The sequence below is a fragment of the Bactrocera tryoni genome, chromosome 5 (genome assembly GCF_016617805.1).
Source record: "Bactrocera tryoni isolate S06 chromosome 5, CSIRO_BtryS06_freeze2, whole genome shotgun sequence".
NCBI classification, from domain to species: Eukaryota; Metazoa; Arthropoda; class Insecta; order Diptera; family Tephritidae; genus Bactrocera; species Bactrocera tryoni.
This window is the reverse complement of record NC_052503.1, coordinates 47879878-47901267: the sequence shown is the minus strand read 5'-3', so window position 1 is coordinate 47901267 and position 21390 is coordinate 47879878. Positions and strand designations below refer to the sequence as shown.

General features: G+C 39.9%; 2 protein-coding genes across 3 annotated transcripts in view; both read right to left on the bottom strand.

Moving 5' to 3' along the window:
* The window catches only part of LOC120779062 (regulating synaptic membrane exocytosis protein 2), a 414623-nt gene that overhangs the window by 318559 nt on the left and 74674 nt on the right, over positions 1 to 21390 (bottom strand). The window lies entirely within an intron of this gene.
* LOC120779064 (lysosomal aspartic protease-like) lies at positions 8110 to 9234 on the bottom strand. Its single transcript, XM_040111200.1, has one exon. The coding sequence runs from the start codon at positions 9232 to 9234 to the stop codon at positions 8110 to 8112; it is 1125 nt and encodes a 374-aa protein (XP_039967134.1).

Below are 21390 nucleotides of genomic sequence, written 5' to 3'. Positions count from 1 at the left end.
TTTTGAAAGCGTTGAAAAATCTGAAGATTTCCTACATTCAGCTACTAGTACCAATCAGCTACTGAATAAGACAAGTTGAAAATCGAGTTCTGCATATTTAGCGTCATAGAAACTACATACAGAGAAACAGCTTGTTGGTGCTGGATCTCTAAACTAATGTAATTCCTCAATTTTCGAATAAACTCAACGAAGTTCAGCCAGAAGATTTTGTTGATTTTTTATTGTTCGACGTCCGTTCATTAAGCTCCATGTGTGGTCTGAGGTTCAACATTTACTTCGATGCCAAGGCAGCCTTCCGCAGATTTTAGGAACAATTGTTTTATCCTATACCAGCAAAATGACAGCAGAGCCCTGTTGAATTGCTGCATTTAACGATTCTAAAAACTTTGCATACGTTGACTCGTCCTTCAAGAACTTTACGATATTCTCATTTTTGGATCTTAACCGATTCAGCTTATTTAAGCTTGCAGAGGCCAAGAAAAAGGAGCTTGTAACATTGAAATTCTTTGCACACATTTTTATTATATGCAACTAAATTTCATATTAAATCATTATTTCCAGCTGACATAAAATAAATTCTTTCCTCTCCTTTACTCATACAGACATATAGATAAACTAACTATGTAACAATTAAACCAGCCGGAGAGCCCAGCTCATATCGACCGCTCTGAACGCTAGATATGATTGGCTAGATACTAGAGCGTATAATCTGTGTACGATTTGAGCGGCATTTAGAAAAAGAAGAGAAGAAGGGTCTCTCCGACAACCAATATGGATTCCGCAAAGAGAGATCAACCGGTGCTACGATTAAGAAGCTTACTGACATAGGTAACAAGGCAACAGAAGGTACCAAATGGCTGTGCGGTACGAAGGAATACTGCGCAGTAATCAAATTTGATGGTCAAAACGCGTTTAACTAACGTAGAACGTAACGAAACCCCGGCTTACTTGGTTAAGATTATATTCACCTATCTATCTGATCGGCTGTTACTGTATGATACGGATGACAGACAAAGAAAATATACGGTAACGGACGGAGTTCCACTACGTTCATTACTTGGCCTACTGTTGTGGAATGTGTTGCACGACGGAGTGCTGAGTCTCCCTCTTCCATAGCAGCTACAGATCATCCAGTACGCGGAGAATATTGCCATAACTGTAGTAGCAAAAAAACTTGGCTCATTTGGGAACCTCTGCAATCATGCGGAGTCAACGCTCAAAGCATGGCTCACGGCAACAAACCTACAACTCACTGGGCAAAAAACAGAAGCTGTGTTAATCAGAAGCAGGAAGAAGCTTGAAGACCTCAAACTAAATATCGACGGCCATAGTATTATGACCAACAAGTCGCTTAGGTACTTAGGAGTACTGATAGACAAGAGACTTAGCTACAAAGCGCACATCGCAAAAGGTACATATGTGCGACGATGAGAGGCAAAAACGATGGGATGCAGCTATAACGGGTAGATGACCCACAGGCTAATTAAAAAAGTACGGTTAGATAGGAAACATGGAGAAATACTTGTAGATTTCGTCTAACGCAGTTTTGACAGAGCACGTGTGTTTTATGATCATGACGTTGAGATGAATTTTTTTCTCCGACAGCATTGGAGAAAAGGCGGAATAGTACATCTTCTTTGTTGCCGGCGGTATAAAAACATAGTGCGGTTTATGACCAAATCGAAACTAGTGTGGGATAGCGTGAGATCGTGGTGTGCTCTAGTTCTGAAAGAGCTGAAAAGGAAAGAATGGCAATGCAGCGAAAACAGAAAAACGAATGAGGAGTAGGTCAGAGTGGCGTGACTGACGAGTCGAATGGCTAAGCCTCACGATATAATGTTTAACGGCAGTTCCGTGGCACAAATAACAAACAATGTCGATGGTTAAGGATATTCGTTTATCAGCTGGGACGCACATTCCCACAGTACAATTATTTTACGGCCGGTGAGTGCGACCTTATGCTTGAATGTCGGAGTGCAGCTTAACCCTGAATTGTGCCGCATTATGAAAGTGATGACATGTGACGACTCAGAAGAATATACTCAGCTTACAATAATACACACACATATGTATGTATAATAATTTATAATAACAAAAACAAAGCTTGTCTTCACAGTGTTTAGCCCAAGAGTTGCCAGACGCTCGTTTAATGAGACAGGCAATGTGAAATTATGTACTAGTTACTCAAAAAAGAGTAACGGCTGAATTGGCTACACATGCAACGTGTTGTGGTTGTTGCTTTTCTGGCGCCTGTTGCCCCAATTTGATATAAGTGAAATTAAATTATCCTGCTGACTGTTAATAATGTGAAGACGACGCACAACGCCCACGGTACACACCCATTTTCAACACCGAAGTTGCCGTGTGCACTCACGCAGTTGTGGGAGGAGGACCGGAGCGTGTGTGTGTGTTTGGATGTACGCATGCATGAGTACAATGTGCGTGCCGTCTAACGCAGGCTCCTTAGGAATAATAGAAACGCGACACTTTGCTTTTCTTCGTAGACATTTGTGTGTGTTTGTGCACTGCTATTCACATTAAATACCGTTATACATATAGAAGTCGCAAGCTATTGCTCACATGTGTCTTTCAACGTGTTCTGCTGGCAGTAAACCAGCTTTGCTCGACAAAGTGTTGCACGAGGCGGACCGAAGCCACACAAATTCTACTCATTCATTTTGTCCGACGCACATTTCTCACGTGTTTTCTCTGCAAACGCTGAGGCGTGACTTGTTTGCGTAAGTCCATTGGACATATCTATGGGTTTTATACATACATACGAATATACACATGTATGTGAGCAATTGAACTGCCTTGTATGCTTATTTAAATTGATGAAGGTTCTCAAGCTTTGATTTTTGATGATTTTGTGGAAACATTGAACATTTAGTTTATGTTCCACACTGCCAGATGAATAAAATATTGATGAAATTTGGTTACAATTACTTAATATTGTTTAATATTTTGTCAGATGGTTCTAAAAATGGCATTGACATCCTGGCCAGTCGTAGCAGGATTGTCCGCATAGACTTTAGACTTTACGTATCCCCATAGAAAGAAGTTTAACGGTGTGATATCACATGATCTTGTCGGCCAATCGACTGACCCAAAACGTGAAATTATGTCCTTACCTAAGATTTCTCTCAATAAATCCATTGAAACCAAATGCTGCCGAGATCATGAGCTTCAATTTCAGGCATCAAATAGTCAAATAGTGTTTGAAGAAGTATGAACCGATGATTCCATTTTTTTTTTTGCACTTTGCTCTTTTTCTCAAATGCGGCAATTTTTCTTGTGTACATTTCTTGCTAAATGATTCTCATCGCTGAACAAAATTTGGCTCGAAAATGTTGAATCTTCTTGAAAATTTTTAAGAGTCCATAGAGCTTTCAAGGCCGAGCGGTTTCAGTTCTTGCTGTATTTTATATGTATGCTTTAAATTTAAAATCTAAACGTAAATTGCGCCAAATCGTTCCATACCTCAGTCTGAGTTGCTGCAAACGGCGCCGAATCGACTCTCCACGGTCTTCGTGAACACTCTCAGGTACGTCTGCTATACAAGCACTTTCTTCACTGTGTGTTGGATGTGCTCTATTCGGACGAATATTATCCAATATTGAATGCTGGATCTTAAGATGGGTGATGGTGTTGCGAATAGTACGCTCAGTAGGCCAATTATGTTGACCATAAGTTCAGCGGGACACAGATTCTTTACAGAACGTAAATTCCATAATAAAGTTGAACACTTTGTAAACGTTGTTCAGACGTAATTCTTTCCACGAAGTTATGCCAAACAATAGATACTGAACAAAAATAAAATAACAGCTTGACACGACTCACTCGTGCTCTGTCTTAAAAAGGCTTTTGAAGAAAGTACCTCTAGTTGGATCCTCCGTTATATAATTTGTCTATAGCTTGCGTAGACAATTTTGCTGTCAATTTATAAAAAAAAAGGAAAAAACGAAGAAAGGTTTACTTTGAAGCAATAACGTCCTTCATAGCTGCTTTTTTATATCGGTCAGTTTGAATGACAGCCATAAGCCAGCAAGATTACAATCTATGCAAATTAAACCGCACTGAGTATTAACTTAATAATATATATGGGTTGTCAAAAAAGTCTTGCGGCATTTTTATTGATGTTTTTTTTTTATTGAAGTTTAAATGAATTTTTGATGACTCATGCCCAGCTCTTGACCGATGCTACGGCTGCTACTATGCCGGTCTCTTTCGATCAATTCAGCGATTTTATCACAATTTTCGACGACAGGCCTTCCGGAGCGTGGCGCATCTTCGACCACCTCTACACCAGAACGAAAACGAAACCATCGTTGTGCGGTGGAAATGGAAACTGTATCGGGTCCATAGACTGCACAAGTTTTATTGGCGGCTTGAGATGCATTTTTGCCTTTATCGTAGTAGTACTGTAAAATATGCCGTATTTTCTCTTTATTTTGCTCCATGTCTGCGACGCTATAGCTCGCGAACTACTTAAAAGAAACGATAATCGATCAAACACGTGTTAGCGCGTGAAATGAGCTTTCCAAGCAGAGCATGACCCGATGCGACGAATGAAACTAGAACTACACGCTTTCAGCGACAACTAGCGAAAATACCGCAGGACTTTTTTGACAACCTATTATATAGAGCGTGATAGGTCAGGTTAGGTAAATAGGCTGAATTTTCATGAGGCCACGAACAATGCCACTAGCTATGTAGGGTCGACTGTTCGCAGTAATGCCCAGAACTCCTAATTACGGATCACAGTGAATGGATGTGTTTATTTTTGTTCTTAATTGAAATTCTACCTTGTGTTAATACCATGTGTTTGTTGTCTACGGTTAGCTGAAACAAACGCAACGTGTTTTTTCATCTGCCTTGTATCTGAAAAGTTCAAGAAGTCATTTTATTACAAAGTTTGTGCGTTAATTCGGAGAAATTCAATGCTCAGCCTCTCAGTACTTCCTCGGTAAAACTGCACCAACAAAGTACTGATCAGTCACAAAATCAATCGACGGAACCACCAGGACCGCGCAAAACCATTTAAGACCAAATCGCCACAAAGCCTTCTTGATGATTACGCTCCGGTCTTACAGTAACTTCGGTCAACACATATGTAGATGAGCAAAAATTTTGGCTTTATTCCATACTTTCTATAACAGTTGCTGTGTCTTGCCCATGTCTTTTAAAAGTCGGCCAATTTTTATAGGGTTCCAACCGTTTAGTGAACTGCCGATAGAGCTCTAGTGTGTAAAGATCTATCTATGTTTTAGCCATCGTTTCAAACCGTTGCAGTTAATCCTGTTGGTCTGATTCAAAAAATGAGCGTATTAATTTCAATGCGCCGACCATTACATTGTTAACGGGCAATACTTGTACATCAAACTTTAAGAGCCTTCATGAAGCCCAAAATAATTGAGCGTGTTAAAGCGAGTTCCTCAAGCATATTGCTCATCTTTAGCAGCTGCCAGCGATATATCTGTGCGCCTAACTACGCACACAATTTTCGCATAAAATATATATATGTATATACTCTGTGTCTGGGTACTCACAGTGCCAATGGACTCACGAAAACAAGTCACGCCTCAGCGTTAGCAGAGAAAACACGTGGGAAATGTGCGTAGGACAAAATGAATGAGTGGAATTTGTGCGTATTCGTTCCCGCCTCGTGCAACACTTTGTCGTGCTAAGGTATTTTACCGCCAGCGGGACACGTTTAAAGACAGATGTGAGCAATGCCTTGCGATATCTGTATGTATAACGGTATTCAATGTGGGTGCACACACAGATGAAAGAAGAAGAAGAAAAAAAGCTTGAAGACATCACCCTCAATAGTCGCTAGGCGATATCGTCATGTCCCCTCAGTGACTGAAGTGCCGAGGAGTACTTATTGACACGAGACTTAATACGCTCAAGTCCGAAAAGGTGTAAGTTATTGGCCGCATTCAGCCAATCTACATTGATGCACGTGGTACTCCAAAGAAGACCGATTTTCTGTGCAGAATAAGACTTATGCCAAGAAAACCAACATGATAATATGGCGCAGTGTCATTAGAGTTTCATACGTATTTCAAACAATATCCTAGCGGATATTATCTCTAAAGACATAATGTACGTCAAAAGAATGTACGACAGATCCAAAGTAGGGACAGGCCACTAAAAATTGAGGAGCAGAATGATGAAGAGAAACGGCGTTCTCAACCAGGCACGAGGCTTCAGAGAATATCTCCACAAATATGACTATGATGACAGGCAGTTCTGTGGCAGTAGCGAAGAAGATGATGATTAAGTTGAAACTGTGTTGACGGATTGAGCTTAGCCGCAGGATGTAATGTCCAATGGCAGTTAAGGGTTAAGACGTATTATTTCACAAGTGTGCATAGGCAGGGTCCCGAATGAAGTCGCTATATAACCTGTGTTCTGAATCGTGGATATCGATATTTTTGAAGATTTTAACTCCAAATCAAAACAAAAACAATAAAGGCGTCTATGAAGAAAAAGCAAAGTGTTGTGTATCCATTATTGCTAAGAAGATTGCATTAGATAGCACGCTCATTAACTTTCTCGCCCACAAGCTCAGCTTCGTACTTATACAGGGTTAGCTTAGACTACTGTAGAATCAATAGGTGGCAAAGGGCTGAACGACCTCCAGATATTTAGGTTTTGAATATTTCAATAAATGGCTGCTGTGGCGTAACGAGGTCTCTCTGATATGATCCCCGGATAAATAATACCTGTCGAAAACTTTCTAAAGCTCTCCTTTGCTGCTAGAAGAAAACACGAAACAGAGCTTAATTTCCAACTGGAAGAAAAGATGAAGAAGCTAATAAATGTGACGAATCTACCAGAAGGCTCTAAAAGCAAGCCAATGAGAGAAATAATCAACGCTTAAATCAAACTTAAAAACCACAGCACAAACAACCAATTCTTATTAACTGATGAACAGGCCACACCAAAAATGCCACGTGAAGATAACCATCTTACGATGAAGCTTTGCCAAAAGCAGCTGTAAATTTAAAGCAAATAGGAGAGAGTCCTACTAATTTTGAGAAAAAGAAAGTAACAAAAGACGAAACCTTGGTTATAGTTATAAGGAATCAACCAAAAAACAGCATAACGGGAAGAGAAATATTAAGCTGCCACCGCCGTCACATCTGTGCTTTGGTTATATCAAAACCTCGAGACAAGTCTTGTGGCGACATATTGAGAGCGCTTAAAAAACACGGTAATCTTAAGAACCGTTGCAAACACGTCCCATAAATGAGCTAAGAAGAACTCAAACAGAAAGCACTCATGAAATAAACAACACCTTAGAAGACTAGACCAGACAAAAGCTTTGATTCATTAGTTACCATTATAGTCGAAGACATCCGCACGAGAACTGAAGGGCTACATCTTAGCAACGGTGACTCCATTAAGATCATTACAAAAGTGTATGCTGGAACATATAAGTCAGAAATAAGTCCCCAGTACAACAAGCAAGTCAACTACTTGGCGCTCGAAGAGCAAATAGTGTTCAGAATACGAGAAAAAACTATTTTTTTTCTATTTAAGAAAGTGATACCGAGGTTTTGACTTTAAGTATGTAGCAAAATTATGCAGGAATCTCGAAGACAGACATGAAATGTGAAGCAAATGCATACTTATGTAAAACGAAGAAAAGGACAAATACAAATCATCAAATGGCAGCCGAAGTTGTCCTATTAATGAAGGAGCATGCAAAATAATGAAGTAATGAGAATATGAATTGAAACCAACTTGACTTATCAATATGAACATCGAGCTGCAAAGCAAGGTATGTGTATTAAAGCTGCGAAAGTGTAATAAGGAACCCAGTCGATATTTGGTGTTTGGAAAACTAAATTATTAAAAAGCTGTGAGAGGTCTCGAACATCATTAGTCCAATGGTTTTACCGCCACATATACTTTTAAATTAAGAACACATTTTAATACTCTTCTCAGTGCTGTTCGGAAATCAATTTGTCCTTACATAAGTTTCTCCAGTGATTTTCTATGACACCAAAACATCAACAAATAAACTTGTGACACTTTTTTTATTAAAGTTTTTTATTTAAGAGTTGCCATTTAATGGTATATAAAAAGATTATAAACTTAAGCGACTGGAGCGAAACCGATGCGGCTGTTGCCCAAATCGAATTCGGCGTAGTACAAGTCAAGGAAGATATCTCCCAAGATCCAGAAGTCGGTACCAATGTAGCTGACGGCAAGTGAGCACTGATCGTCTTCATTGAGAATGTATTTTGAAGCCGGTACAGAGAAGGTTACACCACCAATGACGAAGTCAATATCAGGCAAGCTGTCCACCGACGAGCAGGAAACAGTGCTATCACCATCGGGATCAACGATGTTCACGAATGCGTTGTAGGCGCTGTATGGGGCAACCAGGAGTGAGGTGCCAGTATCAGCGATGGCTTGGCAACCGGAACTGCACAAGACCTGTCCGTTCATGGTAGCACCACCCAAACTGAATTGCCAATAAGTTTCTTCGGATAAGGACACATAGGTGAGACTACCTTGGTAGAGGCTGGAATCTGAACCACCCAAAATCAATTGACCACCCTGAGAGGAGGTACCAGCTGAGGCCAAATAGAAGGAGAATAAGTTCTCACTGACCAAACCCTGTGAATACAGGTTGTAGAAAGGTGGCACAACATTGTTAACGGCAATCGACTGGAAGGCCATACCCAAAATACCATCGAAAGCGGAGTCAACGAAGGTGTCACCAGGCTCTGCTGTAGCTTCAGCGAAAACTTGCTTTTTAATACTGAGTCCACCTACACTGACGGTATCCTCCGACAAGAAACCGGACAAACTGCCGGAACCGTATTCGATGGAGAAGCTTTCACCATTTTTCACATAAGTGCTGGAAGCGCTCGAGGTGTACTTGTTGTGATTTTGGCAAGCTTCGTCGCTGCTGGAACAGCTGGATGATGGCACCCACAAGTTGGATGAGCCAGTATCGAAGAGTACCAGGAAGTCTTGCGCTGGTGTACCGATGGTGATCTTGCCATAGTACTCAAAATTGTATTCATTCTCCAATTCCACAGTGGCGCTGCGTGCTCCGGGTATATTGTATTTGCTACGCAAGTAGGCCGCCTCGGCCTTCACAGTTGCTCTGGTTCTGTTGTAGTTGGGGTTCTTGTAGATGGGCACGCTCACGAAATTGGCGGAGACCAAAGTGACGCAAATGGTCAGAAATGCGAAATACTTGAACATTTTGCTGTGTGGAGAAAAAGAAGTAGACTTTTCAATACTTATTTAAAATGAGTAAGCCTAAGTAACTTACTCTAACTGTGTTATCACGGTCGTGTGCCAACTGGTGATGGTATTCGGATACAAGTGTGTCGAAAATTGCCGGACCGTCGCTTTTATAGTCATAACGCGGCGTCTTATCTTGAGCCAGCGCATTATCAGTATTCTTAACTATCGGGAGTTGCACACACGAAATTGCAAATCTATTGATATAGCTACATAGCGTATACTTTTCGAAAAAATCTTACTTCGCACGTGTTTTGGGTACTTCTGTGATTACACCGGCGCGTGTCTTACTGTTTATTATTTTGATGTTTTCATAATATTATTATGATGGGTTGGAGAGATATGAACTCGCAATGGGCAATTAAGCAGGAATAAGAATTAATATATGTATATTTGTGAATTAATCTACACTTGCTTCAATGGTTTCGGGTTGAATTAATTTTTGTCCTGGTTTCAATTTGTAAGAACGTTTTGATTTTAAGCTGAAAATAAGGAAGGTTTCACGCAACTTTTTTCCTGTTTTAGAATCAAATATATCCTTCTTTAGATAAGAAGGTTTCTCACTTTCACTAATAAAGTGATATTTGTGATAGTTATCTGCAGGTTCGAAAAATATTATATTCGGCTTTTGGATCTAAAGGGAGTCAGAAGGGGATAGTCAAGAATTGCTTTTGGTTATATTATAACTTTTTAGATAGATGAAATTTCAATATTATTGTTTCTTAATCGACTTATCGATTATACACGATAAGATAATTCGTTTCGCTAGTCACGGAAGTTGTCACTTGTTGCATCAGCTGTTGTCAACCGTTTTCCCGCCAGTTTTGATGACGCGCTGAAGGTTGCATAATATTTATACCCAAACTGAAGTTTTGCACACACACTTTTCTCCCCAAGAACTTCGTCATTAGTCGCAACTGCCTATATCAGACCAGTGTAGCAAATAACTGTCACACAAACTGAACGCTCGAAAATTGTGTTTATGTAAAAGACTTTGTGAAGGAAACAAGGTTTTTGTAATTATTAGCAACGTTCATATAAGGAATATGAATTCATAGTGATTACATTTTCTTCCCAATTTCAATAATAATTCTAGTGAATATGCAATTGATACTTGGACTGAATCTTTTCTGGTAATAGTATGTCTATGTGTCAAAAACCAGTTGAATCAGATAAATGCTTTTCTTAGCCACCATATACCTAATATAAGGAAATTCGAACATCCAATTTACTTTATACCGCATATATCGGTCACCTTGTGAGTTCTTCTTCTTCTTAATTGGCGTAGACACCGCTTACGCGATTATGGCTTACACATGGCTCAAGCAGCTCACTACTTCAGGTCTTTGACCAAGTATCCTCTGGGTAGCCTAAGAACATCCGTTCGAAGGCGAGCTAATGTGAGAAGGCGAAACACCCCCTACAAAGGGTTGTGCGCTGGGTTTGGGACCCGCCACGTAAAAAAACACCCCCAATGAAAGGAAGCTGCCACCATGTGAGTTATCTCAATGAAAATGAGAGAGCGTATTTTACTGATAACAGTGTATCTTTGTGCCTAAAATGGGCAATATTGAGCGAAAACTTGACCCATATAAAAAACACATAACATCTTAGTGACTTTACTACATATGATTGGTAACCTCAGAGCAAATTTTATTAGTATATGGCATTATATTAGATACAGGTTTTTGCACGGTCCAAAAGCATGTCGAACGAGTGTTTTAGCTCCTTGCCGGTGCAAGCCTTTTGAATGACCTCTACGTCTGCATAACGATTTCCTTTCAGGGGAAAATGCATTTTTCGGAAAAGGAAAAAGTCGCACGGTGCCATATCAGGTGAATACGGGGAGTGGTTAAGGGTTAAAATGTGACTTTTGGTCAAATAATCGGTCACAAGCGGTTGATCGATGAGACGGCATATTATCGTGCAAGAAACGCCAACTTTCATCTTCGCAATAATCGGGCCGAACGGCGCCCAAAAACTCAAACTAAAACTTCAAAACTCCAAGGTAGAATACCGCGTTAACGTTTTGACCGGGTGGAACAAATTCTTTGTGAACAATACATTGGAATCATAAAAACCAATCAGCATTGTCTTCACTTGTGACTTCTCCATGCGCGCTTTTTTGGGTTTCGGCTCGTCCAGTGTCTTCCATTCAGCACTCTGGCGTTTCGTTTCGGGATCATATTAGAAACACCACGTTTCGTCACCAGTCACAATATTGAAAGGGAAGTTTTTGACCTTTTTTACCTCTTTATTGATGTCCATCGAATGTTGGATTCTGAGCGATTTTTGGTCGTCAGTCAATTTGTGCGGTACAAACCGTGGACACACCTTTCGTAAGCCCAAATGTTCGGTCAAAATGCGATAAATCGATATTTTGGAGATGTTCAATGCCATTTCCATGAATTTCAATGATGATTTCACGTAGAGTTTCGATGGAATTTCCCAGATTCTAACGCACTAGGGCGTTACTACCCTCAACTCTCATATACGACATAGGTATAATGATTTTCGTTTATCTAATAGAAGTCCAATTTCATACAAATTTCCTTCCATAACTCTAACTCGTACAACTTGTGGTTTTTTTATGGATTTTAGTTATTTGAGTTAGGGAAGTTCAACTGTATATACAAGTATACCATAATTGCTTGGATTCTGATCCCCTGCTTGACATTTTACTCCATTCGGTATTTCTTTGGCTTTGATTCCTGCAAGCTTTAAGAGTATAAGATATTCGGTTGCACCCGTACTTAGCCCTTCCTTGCTGTTTATATTTAAAATGTCTGCAAAATATATTCTCGAGTATACTTGAGTAATGTCATAATTAATGCACTTGGCAAGCGAAGTAGTATCCATGTTTCTATATGCCTACATCTCGTCATAAAATGTTAATGGTAGGTAAGTAGAAGTTCTGCACTTGGGCTCAATTAGCGCTGGTAGCGCACTTTGATAAACCTTATCTTGATATCACGCTCCATGATTGTGTTCAAACTACTTGGTGTCCTCAATGACCCTACTAATCTTATCGGATTCGACAAATTCGATGTGATGATTTGTGACAAACCTGGGCATTCACAAATGAAGTGACGAATCGTTTTTGCGTGGACCTATGTTAATATATACATATATGATGCAGTACTTATAAAACATGTAACCTGTCCAATAATTAAGATGTTAGAGAAGCTCTCGAAGCCAGAAATAAAGATCTTGGAAGATTGCGCCAAAGCCACACTCAAAAAAAAATTTCGAAAAGGACGGTAGAAGACTTGGCTCATACACTGTTTAGTTCGTCGAATCCGTTCATTACGATGCTATCAAAAGGTACACTTTCAGATTTTTGGGGCCTGTTTTTCGAAATTATACGTCGTCAGACACCGAGAGCTATGCTATACTGGCTGACTGTCACCCGATATAAAGATCTTGTGGTTCTTAGTACTTTGTAATGCAAGGTGAAGTATGTGTCATACACGGAAATCAACGCATTTTACAAGAGCGACTTCATATCCAAGTTTGATACATCGTATAATGCTCTGAACTGCAAAGTTCTAGATATTTAAAACGAGCTCTAGATAGTGCTGGACTGAGGCATAGAAGATGTTTCAGCGTCTCTGTCATGCCTACTTCTCTTTCTGCATGTATTGTCGTTACTTATACCCATCAAACTCGCATGTGATGCCAGTAGGTTGTGACGTGATAAGAGGCCAGCAACCGATAGACAGTCTATTCAAGATCGTGTGAGTAAAAAAAACGTACGGGACTTTTGGACTTGAACTTGGCGATCCTGCGTGTACTTTAGGCGTTCCATCTCGTCCTGATCCGCATGCCAGCTCTTTCGAAAATTTCATTAAATAAAGTGAAGGCAGTTAGTCAGGTGGTACTTTCGGCAAGCTTATCAGCCGTTTCGTTGTCGTAATTCCATTTGAGGACTGGAATCTGTATGCATGTGGCCGATTTTCTCTTGCCTCCCTGATCTAAGGGCAATTTCTTTCATAATGCGATGTTTATTGTCTTGACTGCTTGCTGTCAGAAATAACCATAATTTATGAAATTTTGTAAAGAAATGCCTGAGAATCATGCGAAACCGATCAATATCAGGAAAAGTAATGGCAAACGAAATTAGCATACAATCTTTTATATTTACGTTTAAATAAAAAATTTAAAAAATCTTGAAGACCCAGCATTCATTATAGGACAATATTCGACCTAAAACATCACATCCCGCAAGCATTGAAGAAAATATAGCAGACAAGGCTGAAAAAGTAGATGAAAACTGGGGAGAGTGGATTCGGCGCCATTCGCAACAACTAGTTCTGACGTTGCGAGCGACTTCACGCATTTTACGTCGAGATCTTTAATTGAGAGTGTGCAAAATACAACTTGTGTAAGAACTGAAGCCGCTCAACCTTCCTAATCAACAGCTTCGCTGTATGGGCTTTTGAAAAGTTCCAAGAAGATCCGACGTTTTCAAGCTAAATTTTGTTTAGCGATGAGGCGCATTTCTGGCTTTATGGGTATGTAAAAAAGCAAAATTGCCGCATTTGGGACGAAGAGCAATCTGAAAAGATTCAAGAGTTGCCATGTAATCGCACAATTTGATATCTGAAATGGAAGCTCGTGATCTGGGCGACATTTGGTTTCAACAAGACAGCGCCACTTCCCACACATCACAACATTCAATGGATTTATTGAAAGAACACTTCGGTGAGCCGACAATTTCACGATTTGGGCCAGTCGATTGGCCACTTGGATCGTATGATACCACACCGTTAGACTTTTTCCTATGAGAATATGCAAAGTCTAAAGCCTATGCGGACAATCCTGCTTCGATGCAGGCCTTGAAGTAAAACGTCACGGTTTAATTCGTCAGTTACCAGGATTCAATGAAGACATAGCCGCGCCAACTTAACTTAGACAGTAATCCTAATCTATAATTTGGTCAAAATAGTAATTTCACTTCAAATACCGTTAAAAAAACTGCAAAGGACTGAATACTGAATTTTAGATTTCAATTCCACTTGTCAATTTCGAACTAGCTTAACTGAGTTCCAAAAATATCCTGACAATTTAGTACTTATATTAAGAGTTTATTAACCGCTGAGAAAAAATTACAATCAGCCTATTGAAATATTATTTGGTGCACTGGCACTAGCACTAGCTATCTACAGCAACTATATGGCTAATTGAAAAATGATGGCCTGATGTAGTGAACAACAATAAATCTAACAAAACTTATTGGTACAGTTGAACGAAAACACTTTGTTTATAAATAAACTACAAAAGTGCGATAAGCATTACTGCTTTTTTTAATGGTAAATATTCATGCGTTTATTCGCACGTAGCGCCGTAGATATCAGAGCGATGTCTGCGATGCTAAATTTGGAAAGTGTCTTTGCTTTGGAAAGTGTCAAAACAAGACGCTTTAAAATTTACGGTTTCTCTTCAATAGTTTATTAAAAATACCTAAAAGTCTATAATATAAAATTGTATTGCTTCTTTGTTTTCCGCATCGCTAAAATCATATCAAGCAAATTGAGTTAATATATATTTTTCCGCAGCTCTCGGCATTGTATCAAGGAACTATAATAGTAAAACATTCTTCGAATAGACTACACCTTATTTGAGAAATAGCCGTTCAGATACCTTTGACAATGCTCCAAGTCCTTCTTTAACTAGTATTTTCTCTGGCGGGCACTGGACTTAATATTTTCGCAACAGGAGTGTTTTTATCCATTCGGATAGCATAACCTAGCCAGCGTAGCCGCTCTCGCTCTCTTAATTCGCTTGACTATGTCAATATCGTCCTATAACATTGTTCCATCGGCTGCAGTATTTGCCGTGTCAATTCGCAAAGGACCATAAATCTTCTGCAAAAGCTTTCTCTCGAACACTCCTAAGGCCGACACATCAGACGTTGTCATCGTCCAAGCCTCTGCACCATATAGCAGGACGGGAATTATGAGCGACTTATAGAGTTTGGCTTTTGTTCGTCGAGAGAGAACTTTACTTCTCAATTGTCTACTCAATCCGTAGTAGCTCTTGTTGCCAAGAGTTATTCTGCGTTGGATTTCGAGGCTGACGTTGTTGTTGGTGTTAATACTCGTTCCAAGATAGACGAAATTGTCCACAACTTTGAAGTCGCTAATTTGAGGACTGTTTGTTTGACGATAGGAGATGTTTCGTCTTATCTTCGTGCACAACCAGACCCAATTGCTTTGCTACTTTGTCCAAACTGGAGAAAGCAGAACTAACGGTGCGGTTGTTACGGCCAATAATATCGATTTCATTGACAACCAACAGTTGTACATTCTTGTAGAATATTGTACCTTCTCTATTTAGTTCTGCAGCTTGAAATATTTTCTCCAAGGGTGGATTGAAGAAGTCGCACGATAGGTTGTCGCCTTGTCTGAAATCTCATTTGTTATCGAACAGCTTGGAGAGGTCCTTTCCGATCCAGACGGAGCTTTGTTATTGCTCAACGTCAACATACACTGGCGCTATAGTTTTGTGGAGATAGCAAATCCAGACAAAGCGACATAAAGGCAGCTCCATTTCGTGCTGTTAAAGCAGCTTTAAAACCGAAAAAGAGGTGGTGCGTGTCGATCTTCCTTTTACGGGCATTTTCCAAGGTTTGAAGCGTGGTAAAAATCTGTTCGATAGTAGATTTGCCAGGTCTAAAGATATAATAATGAGGTTCAATCAGTTTGTTGACGGTGGACTTCGGTCTTTCACACAATACGTTCGATAGAACTTTACATGCGATGTTGCGAAGGCTTATATCGCCGTTATTGGCGTAGATTGTGGGTTGTTTCTTTTTAAAAGTTTTGATCGTTGGGCATACTTTTGTCCGACTAAATTCTATAAAGAAGCAGATGCATGCTCCTTACCTGCGCCTGCGTATTTGAATAGCTCGGCCGGCAATCCACCGGCCCCCGCTTTGTTGTTGAAATTAGAATTTTTTTTTGGCAAAAATTTAGATTTTTTAGTATCACACTTGATCCCTTTAAATTTATCCCCAAAACTAATCTTCACTATTATTCTTGGAAATATGCTATCAATTCTTTATTCTCTGTTTACAGAAAACCTTGCCAACGGGCATTCACTTACCGATATAGGAAACATTTTCGTGCTCTAAAGAACGACAAAGAGGCCTAACACTAATATTCAAAAGCCCACTGTCCCGTTCTAAACTATATTCTTAAGAAACATCGTTTTCTTCGTCGTTTGGAGCAGTTGCAGAAAATTTTAATAAATTAACGGAATTTTAGTAAATTAAGATTTCGATTGTGTGATCAAGCCAGAAAAATTTACGCTCAACATGGTAGGTATGTACCTTCTTTACTAATTGGGATGGTAAGTCTTAATAATTTAAGTGAAAACAAAGTTGTAAAAAAATCCTTAAAAGCCAATCCCTCGCTTTCAAAAAAATATTGCTAGACACAGTTTTTCAACTAAAGCTTCCAGTTCCCTTATCTATTATGGATACTTTTCTATGAAAATTTATTGTGGCACTCTTAAAAATTAATTTAGCCTACGATTTCTAAGCGAAAGTAGAAAGAAGAAGTCTTTCAGATATCTCGGTCTATATGTCTTCCACGAGTACGACAGTCCATCGCAGTCTTTGTCTTGCTTAGTAGTGAATGTGGCCTCTATAAGTTTCATCTGCGTTCTCTTGTTGTCAATTCTCGTTGTATGGTTGGGCCATCTCAGAGCTGCGATTTGGTAAAGCCGTTAACATTTTCATATTTTATATGTTGGCCCAACCTCATGGTTTTACTCGCCATTTTCTTTTACTGGTCCAATGATTTTTCTTAGGATCTTTCTTTCCAAGTTTTATACTTTGATTTTTTGCTTTTTGAGCAGTGTCCATGATTGTACTTTTTATAAAATTATTGGTCGAGTGATGATTTTGTATAGGCCCAGTTAGTTTTGCTTATCGAGAAGTTTTGATTTGAACATTTTCATTATAGGCAGGTATGACCTATTGGCGGCGTATTCTCTGCTCTGATACGCAAGCTTGCTAAGTTTTCGTTAATAAGTTGGAAACTCAAGTAAGTAAAGGCTTTCATAGTTACATTGAATTCTCTTGGTACTAGTTTTGTTTTTTCTGGACATAATCATATACTTATCTTACCTCTTTTTGAGATATATTTTTCATTTCAATATTTACTGACAACTTTCGGGCTGTAGTGCATTTTTAAAAACATAAAAGCTCTAAGCTTTTACAGTGGAAAGTTCAAAGAGCTTTCGTAAAATGCGGCGATCGTTTTAAATCGACCCAAAGCATTACGCTGTTCAATTACATTCATAAGTATATAATAAGACCTTCCATAAGTTCTGTTACAAATTCGCCATAACATTTAAACTATAACACATTTTTTAATCATATTATTTTTATTTAATAATGTATTTAGTAAATGAGCATTGCACAAAATGTTACTCGAAATGGCCACCATTGTTTCCAAGCAAGCCCTCAAACGGTTCAAGCAATGATCAAACACAATAAGCACAGTTTCTATTTCTATGCTCGAACCAAAGGTTTTTTTGGACTCTCCGAATTCATATGGAGTATGTTTGCCAACCCTAAACACAAACTGTAGTCCAATGGCCTCAAATAGGGACTTGACGGACAATCATCTGCAGATATTAAACTAGGATTATTGCTTTTAAACCATTTCGGGGTGGTTTTTGTCTGCTATGCTGGAGCAGCATCTTGCTGACACATCAAATGCTTTCCTTCGAAAAGATTATTACTTAGGTGCTTTGCCACGTCTTCTAAAATTTCTTGCTGGTACATTTTTGTCGGGTTTTTCAATAGGACAATTGAGGAAGACCCAAATTAGTCTCTCAAACGTCGTTCTCAAGCGTTGGGTATCTCTTTGTCGTTATTCTGGCGAGTTTTGCGAAAAGATTTTGGATCACATCCTTAAAAGGTCAAATCGACGCAAGAACTGAAGCCGCTTGACCACCAGAATCGTCGTATGTTCGTGATTTGGGTTGAGCAACAACTTGAAAATTATCCGGATTTTCTTCGAAAAATAACTTTCGGCGATGAGGCTCATTTCTGGCTGAATAGCGACGTCAATAAGCGAAATATGCGTTATTGGTCAGGCAGTAATCCATACGTGCTAAATGATTCATCATTGCATCTCGAAAAAATTCGGTTTGGTGCGGTTTATTGACGCCGGTCAATGCGCCGTACTCCTTCTGTGATGATCGAGACGGGCATGTTACTGGGAATTACTGGCTACCGCTACTGATAACCGAATATTTTTGGTCCGAATTGAATGATATGGACTTGGACAATATGTGGTTTCAACAGGACGGCACCACAAGCTATCGAAAACTAAGTTTGGTGAACGTGTTATCTCACAAAATGACCTAGTCAATTGGACGCCATTAGACTATTTCCTGTGGAGCTACGTCAAGCCTATGTTTTATGCCAACAAGCCAGCGACGATTGATGAACTTCGAACGAATGTCTAAAGTGAAATTGCAACAGTATCGGCCGATTTATGCTTGAAAATCCCGTCGAAAATTGGGTTTAGCGTCACCAACGTTTCCTTCTGGTGTGGGCTGTACAAACTTCATAGGAAACTACCCTACCTACCTATCATACCCTCTTCAGAGTGAAAGGGAAAATAAACTGGAAAGGAAGAAAGTTCAATCAATGAGTTTAGTAAAGCTCGCTGATTGCATTCCATTTAAAGATAATAATAATAATATAAGATTGTTTTAGTGTAACCTCTTACACCCTCTTGAGCAGAAAGGACATTACATTCCAACATTTCTATGTATGTATGAGTGCTTTCTGCGAGGCATATCTAATTTCACAGTTGAGTACACGTCTTTACATGCCGCAGAACAAAAAATAAATAAAATGTCAAGGCAAAATGTGCGAGTAGTCGCTGAGCAACAAGTAATATTCTCAGAAAAGCAGCGGCCAACGTTAACAGGGCTTCGAGGAAGCCAAGAGCAAGCTAACTGCAGGCAAATGACAATGGGCAGAGCGAAAAGTGCAACAACAACGGCGAAATTTAATAATGCTTGTGCCTGGCCACAATGACCATGGCAGCGCCAGTAGCAACTAAGGCAATAACAACAACAACACGCATTATAATAAAAACCATCATACCAACAACGAGGGCAGCGCTGTTGCCATTGGCGAAGGCCACATTCCGCTACACTTCCGCTGCAGCAATGAGTGCCAAAGCAAATATTGAATGTCATTGCCATTGACATGCGCTCGCAGATACACATACACACACACACATCTACACCTACATAGTTCGCTGTCATTGTGATAGTGTGTGACATTTTCGCCGCAACTGCCGCGGACTAAGAGCGCTTTGCCAGCAAATCAATGAAGCTCAAATTTAATTCAATAAAATGCGCACCGAAGAGGCTGGTCGGTGGCTAGCACGCGGGGCGGGGCGTGGCGGAAATGTATTAGAAATATCACAAGTACGTCGTTGAAAGCTGAACAGTGCAGCTTCCTGGGCACTTTTGCGCTCTGCCTTGCCCGCAGGCCACAGAGTAAGCACAGTGTTGTGTTTTGGCTGCGAGCTGTGCGGCCACGGCGTATGAGTAACATTGCGATTACAATGACAATTGGTTTATGCCGCTTATACAGTGCGTCCCATCCCAAACACACACACACACACCAACATAAGTGCAAGTAAATAACACAACACAAAGTTACGCAAACAATTTTAATCATGTTTATTTTTGCACAAACAAGTGGGCAAACTAACACAGCGGATGCCCTGTGCGAACGGCGGCGAGGCAGCGGCAGACGCTTGAGTGTGCTTCGCGTTCGCATTGTTCGCTGCAACAATGGCGCTCAGAATCGCATAAGTATGTTTATATGTATATAGTTGCGGAAGACACCTTGCAATTCCGTGGCACTTCTCTCAGCAAATATATGGGGCACTTGAAGCACATATAATTCAAGCAACTCGGTGGCATGCAACAAAATGATGATAACAAAAGATTGCAAATGGAAAGTTAAGTTTACTTTGAAAGTGGCAGCCGGCAGCAGCAACAACAGCACCGGCACACCAGTGCCAGTTGTCAAGCAGTTGTGAAATACTGGCCGTAATAAAATATGTTGAGGCGTATGAAGGCATTCCTTGCCACTAAGCGAAGGCCACAGCCGCAAAGCCGCACAACTACTCGAATGTGTGCGCCGAAAAAGTTTGCGAAATATTTGAGTTTTTGTGGATTTGCACCGCTGTTGCCGTGCTCGCTCTTATCTCGGCCGCCTTGACTTGTCTCACCTGCTGCCAACTTACTGTCTCGTTAATAATGCGCTTTCCGCCCTTGGGCTGGCAGGGCTGGCAGGCCAGGTAGGTAATGCCAATTGTGTTCAAATTTATGTTGACACTTTTCAACAGGAAGTCGTAAATAGCGGCAACTTACGACCACAAAAAGCAGAGGAACTTTCTCGCGACACACATACATGCCCACAAAGCTTCGTACACACCCATTTGGTTGGGAGGCTCATGAAGTGTTGGCTTATTCGCGGAGAGAGTCAGGCACTTATCTGCTTAAATATAAAAAACCAAAAATTAAGGCAATTTCTTGCTTAGACGTATACCGAAAGAATTAGCGATCTCATGATATATGATGACATAAGTCCCTGTTATCGGCGCAAAAAATATATTTTCCACTAAACACATTTCATGGCACAAGGTTAGGTAGTTTCAAATTTCTTTGAAGCAGTTACTTATTTAAAGCTGTAGCGGCCGTAGACATATAGGCCAAGTTCCTAACAGCCCGGTAGATTTCTATACGCACTCGAAATCAAATTTGACCAGGATTTGTCCAAATAAACGACGATTATCTCACTTCAATATTCATTTCAAATTCACTTGTTATTTTTGTGAACACTCGACTATAATATTTTTCTACAAATGGAGTATAACTAAGGTATGTATGTATATAATAAAGCCTAAAAATATGCAACATTTTCGACAAAATGGGTTGCGACGCTTAGAGCAAAGAGGACATAACTCTACACTATACCAGATATTTTATGCTTAGTGACTACACTATAGAAACTAGTGCCGAAAAGATGTGCATTTTCGGGATTAAAAGTTTTTATTAACGGGA